The following is a 6288-nucleotide window of genomic DNA, read 5'->3' on the forward strand; positions in this document are numbered from 1 at the left end:
TACAGTGCAGGAGGTCATTCAGCCCATCGAGACTGCACCAGCCCTCTGGAAGAGCACCCTACCTAGGCCACTCCCCTGCCCTATCCCTGTAACCCCACCTAACATACACACAGGGGCAATTTTTTTAATCACGGACAATCCTCCTAACCTGCACGTCTTTGGACTGTGGATGGAAACCAGAGCACCCGGAGTAAACCCACGCACACACGGGGAGAACATGTAAACTCCACACAGACAGACAGTCACCCAAGGCCTGAAAAGTACTAATGCAGAATAAATTTACGGAACACAGGCACATATGGAATCATAGAACTGGTGCAGCACAGACTTCATGAATACCTCAAAATTTAAACGTTGTTTAGTATCCCAAATAATTCTTGTCTCCAAAAAACAAAACTGGTTCTCCACAAATGTACAATTACAATCCAGTACTGCACGCGGGTCTTAAATGGGCGATGCATCCTTTTACAAAGACAAGCTTTAAAAAAAGTTTAGGCCCTCCCTATCCAGTTTCACGCCCTCTTCCTTTAGGTAACTTGGGTTAAGAAAAGCCATTGACATGTTTTTTTTAATGCAAAAGTTTGTGGAGACGGTGTGACTGGGCTGTCTGAGAGAGCTGGGGGCAGGGGTGGTTACAGGTTTTTTTTGGTGGGGGGGGGCGGGGTGTAAAATAATTACTTTCATGAAGTTAATCAACAAAAGACAGCAAGGAAATCTGCCAAGGGCATTTGGTAATTCAAAGAATAAACTGGCTCACCTTTGATCTTAACAGTAGGTGAATTGGGGCCAGCAGATTGCTTCCTCCATCCTCTCCAATTCTGACACAGGCTCTCTGCCTCAGAGATGAATGAACAGAGGGAATCCTCCTCAAACCGGTCACTGTCTTCGAAGGAAAACCTTTCACCATCCTCCCACTCGGCAAACATCAGTTCCATCACATTTACACGGGCAGGGTTGATCCAGACAAAGAAAAGCAGACAAGGTGTGTGTGTGTTGAGAGAGAGTGTGTGTGTGTGGAGGAATCCAAGCTCCAACAGGCACTTAGGAACAATGGATCTGGACACAATTCCTGGGCTTAATAAAAGGGGCCTCGATTAGACTCCCAACTTCTTCACGTTGGAGTCGACTTCAGAGTCAGCTGAGGTGGGGAGGGGGTCGTTTCAAGTGGAGACTGCTGTGTGTTTTCTGAGCACCCCCACTCCCTCCCTCCTCCGCTTCCTCCTGCTCCTTTGTCATTCATTCGGGTCTTCAATCCCCCCGACGGATAGCAGGTCGCTGGAATCCCGCATTCCCAATTTTCCAACAGCAAATCAATAAACCCTCGCAACAACAAATTAAAAACACAGAAGAAACTCCGGAGAGTGGGGCTGAACGTGTGGCTGTGGAGAGCGATCAGTCACACACACACACACACACACTGGGCTAAAGAGGGGAAGGTGGTGGGAGGTGGAGGGAGGAAGAATCGCCTCCAGTTAAATCTTCAGGGATCTGAAAGAAGAAAAACAGAGAAAGGTGAAATTTTACAAAATGTAACCTCCTCCCCTCTGGCTCCCCTGCGGCCAGGGAGACACTAAATGTTCATTTGTTGAATACACGGGAGGCACAAGGTTGCTGCTGCCTCTGTTCCTGGGCACATTGTCCTTGAGCAGTGAGAGGGAGAGGGGGGTCCCTGGCTGGGGATTCCCTCCTCTTCCCCAAATGGCAACAAGAGCGGCGGCGCTGGAAACAAATGTGTCAATTTCAGCCTGAAACTGCAGGCGGGGGAAGCCCCCTTGCAGCAGGTAACAAACTTCAACCCAGCCCTCTGCCCCCCCCCTCCCCCCGTCCCCCAATCCCCCTGCCCCCAATCCCTCTGCCCCCCAATCCCCCTCCCTCTGCCCCCCAATCCCCTCCCTCTGCCCCCCAATCCCCCTCCCTCTGCCCCCCAATCCCCTCCCTCTGCCCCCCCCTCTGCCCCCCCAATCCCCCTCCCTCCCCAATCCCCCTCCCTCTGCCCCCCCAATCCCCCTCCCTCCCCAATCCCCCTCCCTCTGCCCCCCCAATCCCCCTCCCTCCCCAATCCCCCTCCCTCTGCCCCCCTTCCCCCTCCCTCTGCCCCCCTTCCCCCTCCCTCTGCCCCCCCTTCCCCCTCCCTCTGCCCCCCCTTCCCCCTCCCTCTGCCCCCCCTTCCCCCTCCCTCTGCCCCCCCTTCCCCCTCCCTCTGCCCCCCCAATCCCCCTCCCTCTGCCCCCCCAATCCCCCTCCCTCTGCCTGGGGGCAGGCAAGAGGGACACACACACAACAAAAAGTTGACACACACAGAAATCATTAACAAGCAGATAAATAAAGCAATTGGGAGCTGGCTTTGCTCACAGCTTTTGGATGTTTGTGTTTTTAAGGCTCCCACCCACCCCACAAACACAGTGTGTGTGTCCCCCTCTTTCCTTCTCTCCCTCCCTCTCTAAACATGGATACTTCACCTGGGCCAGTCATCAGCTGTTGGCCACTTCCGTTTCTATCACATGATTTTTCTCTCTCTCTCTCTCTTTTTGCACAGGCTTTGAATTGCAGGCATTTATCCACCCCCCCCCCCCCCCCCTCCCCCCCTCCCTCTCTCTCTCCTCTCTCTCTCTCTCTCTCCCTCCCTCCTCTCTCTCCACTTGTCACTCCCTCTCGTTGCAAAAAAAAAATTAATGGGGAGAGGGAGAGAGCTTTGCCCGTCCCCCAGCAGCCCAGCTTGCAGCAGCACCCTGACTCTGACTCTCACACACACACACATACACAGACAGCGACAACACAGAGAATATTAGCCCTCACAGCTCCCACTCTTCCTTTCCTCTTTGCTCAGATGTGTATAACGACCTCTAACCCGGGTACTTCCTATACGTAAAAGGAAATGGGAGGCTGACGTGCAACCACTTTGACAGCGAAAGTGGGAGGAGCAGCAACTATATATATATATATATATAAAGGGGTTGGTTCTCACTCAGCTTTCCTCTCTCTCTCTCTTGCAGCATGTTCTTTTTAGGATTAACTATATGTTTTGCTGACAGCCAGAAATACCCCCCCCCCCCCCCCCACACACACACACACACACTGACCTCCCCCATTTGGAAATCTGTCATTATTTGTATGAATCATGTTGCATTCTGTGGTCTGACTTCTTGCAGTTCAGACAAGTCATCTTCATCCTTTTTTTGGAGAAGTTGTATTTGACAAACCGTCCCCCCTACACACAAACAGCCCCCCCCCCCCCCCCCACATAAACACACACACACCCACACAGAATACCAAACACACATATCCAACCCCACAAACACACACACCACACACACATCCAACCCCTCACACACAGCCCGCCTCCACACACAACTCCCCACACCCACACATCCACCCACCCCACCCACACAACTCCCCACACCCACACATCCACCCAACCCACCCACACAACTCCCCACACCCACACATCCACCCACCCCACCCACATCCACCCACACACACAACTCCCCACACCCACACATCCACCCACCCCACCCACACACACAACTCCCCACACCCACACATCCACCCACCCCACCCACACATCCACCCACCCCACCCACACAACTCCCCACACCCACACATCCACCCACCCCACCCACACATCCACCCACCCCACCCACACAACTCACCACACCCACACATCCACCCACCCCACCCACACACATCCACCCACACACACAACTCCCCACACATCCACCCACCCCACCCACACACATCCACCCACACACACAACTCCCCACACCCACACATCCACCCACCCCACCCACACAACTCCCCACATCCACCCACCCCACCCACACACATCCACCCACCCACACAACTCCCCACACCCACACATCGACCCACCCCACCCACACAACTCCCCACACCCACACATCCACCCACCCCACCCACACACATCCACCCACACACACAACTCCCCACACCCACACATCCACCCACCCCACCCACACAACTCCCCACATCCACCCACCCCACCCACACACATCCACCCACCCACACAACTCCCCACACCCACACAACTCCCCACACCCACACATCGACCCACCCCACCCACACAACTCCCCACACCCACACATCCACCCACCCCACCCCACCCACACAACTCCCCACACCCACACATCCACCCACCGCCCCCCCACACACACACAGCCCCCCTCCACACACAACTCCCCACACATCCACCCACCCCACCCACACATCCACCCACCGCCCCCCCCCCACACACACACACACACACACAGCCCCCTTCACACACACACAGCCCCCCTCCACACACAACTCCCCACACCCCCACCCCACACACAGCCCTCCCCACACACACACATACCCACACACACCCCCACAAACACACATATACCCACACACACACCCCCACAAACACACACACCCCCACAAACACACACATACCTACACACACCTCCCACATACAAACACACGCATACCCCCACACATACCCCACACATACTCCTACAAACACACACAAATCCACCCCCCCCACTCCCACATCTACCCCTACCCCCCTCCACACACAGCCCCCTTCACACACACACAGCCCCCCTCCACACACAACTCCCCACACCACACACAACTCCCCACACCCCCACCCCACACACACATCCACCCCCCCCACACCACACAATCCCCACACACAAACCCATACCCCACACATATCAACTCTCCCACGTAAACACCCCCCCCCCCCCACACACACACACAAAATCCCAAACACACATACACAACCCCAGAAATACACAGCCCTCCCCACACACACAAACACACACATACCCACACACACACCCCCACAAACACACACATACCCACACACACACCCCCACAAACAGACACATACCTACACACACATACCTACACAAACACATATACCCACACACAAACACCCCCATAAACACACACACACCCCCATAAACACACACACCCCCATAAACACACACATACCTACACACACATACCCACACACAAACACACACATACCCACACACACACCCCCACCACACACACACACCTACTGCACAGACCTAACGATCTTGCAATGCACAACTTAATTTAGGAAATTTATAAAAGCAAAACACTGCGTATGCTGGAAATCTGAAATGAAAACAGAAAATGCTGGTTAAGCCCAGCAGGCCAGGAAGCGTCTGAAACAGGTTCATGTTTCAAGTCCAAACTGACTGGGCTTGAGTAATGGAAGACCAACATTGAGTAAAGTATCACTTCTTTGCCTGTCACCTCGGCCTAGACACTGGTAAACTCCTTGGCCAGAATGAGGACATTGAAAAAAAGTGTTTCTTGTCATGTTGTTTGGACATTTCCCTTTACCAGATATAAAAATGGGAAAATGGCTGTTTAGCTGAGCGTCAAGTATCATCCAATTGGGAACTTATTGCTTTCCAATTGGTGGAGGAAGGCCGTGTGTCACAATGGTAGATGTGCCGGGCCGGCCAAACCTGGAGGGCGGGGGCAGGTCATGTGATGACACCTCCAGGAATACATTTAATCACAGTTGGCAACCCTCTGTGAAGTACAAGAGGTAATGAGGGTCAGCAAGCAGAAAGGCTGGTAAGCGTGAGGGAGATCCGCTTTTAAATGGGTGTTTTCCTGGGTAGAGGGGGGGTGAGGAGCCAGGGTCCTGGCACTATGTGAGACCTGAGCTTGGAGCTGTATGGACGCCAAAGGGAGAGGGGGAGTTTAATTGGTCCTGGGTGTTGTTCTTTGGAATCAAGGAGTGTAAGAGGGGTTCGGGACCTTCCCTCCAGTACTTCTGCAGCCTGATAGCTCCTCTCCAGTTGCTGCAGGGCCTGCTGAGGCATCGTGTGTCCAGGAGAGGCCTCACTGATTAACCAGAGGCCTCATGTGCTCCGGCCTGGTTTTTAGCACTGAGTGATTGGAGGCATCGCATGTCACAATGAAGGGTCCTTAATTTAGTTTGGGGGACTTTGCTGTGGTGAGGAGTTAATTTTAGGAGATTCGGTGCTATGGTGCGGTTTTTTTGGTGTGCCAGGAAATCGGTTGCCGCGGTGAGGGATTTATTTGGTTGGGTATAGTGCTGTGCCGTTGTGGGAGTGTAGAATCCGTGCAGAGTGAATACATGGAACAGTAGACTGGATACTAGTTTATTCTTTATACATAATAACCCTCCAGTCCCTGAAGGATCTCCCTCCACGACCTGCGCCCAAGTCGGGGTATTTATACTATGAGGGCTCCCCTCATTAAAGGGGAAGTCCCACGCTGTTACCGGGAAAGGTCGTA

The 6288-nt window shown here is 53.6% G+C and overlaps 1 protein-coding gene across 3 annotated transcripts in view; it reads right to left on the bottom strand.

Moving 5' to 3' along the window:
* The window catches only part of zswim8 (zinc finger, SWIM-type containing 8), a 197350-nt gene extending 194470 nt beyond the window's left edge, over nt 1–2880 (bottom strand). For 2 of the 3 annotated variants that reach the window (XM_038782798.1, XM_038782796.1), the window contains exons 1-2: nt 2797–2880; nt 758–1488 (exon numbers count right to left, since the gene is read on the bottom strand). In XM_038782798.1, the coding sequence (XP_038638726.1) occupies nt 758–935 (178 nt within the window). In that variant the 5' untranslated portion in view covers nt 936–1488; nt 2797–2880. Of the gene's footprint in view, nt 1–757; nt 1489–2459; nt 2569–2796 lie in introns of those variants that run through there. The other variant, XM_038782797.1, reaches the window with a different exon arrangement.
* Between the last annotated feature and the right edge of the window lie 3408 nt (nt 2881–6288).

This window comes from Scyliorhinus canicula, chromosome 22 (assembly GCF_902713615.1).
Source record: "Scyliorhinus canicula chromosome 22, sScyCan1.1, whole genome shotgun sequence".
Classification (NCBI taxonomy): domain Eukaryota; kingdom Metazoa; phylum Chordata; class Chondrichthyes; order Carcharhiniformes; family Scyliorhinidae; genus Scyliorhinus; species Scyliorhinus canicula.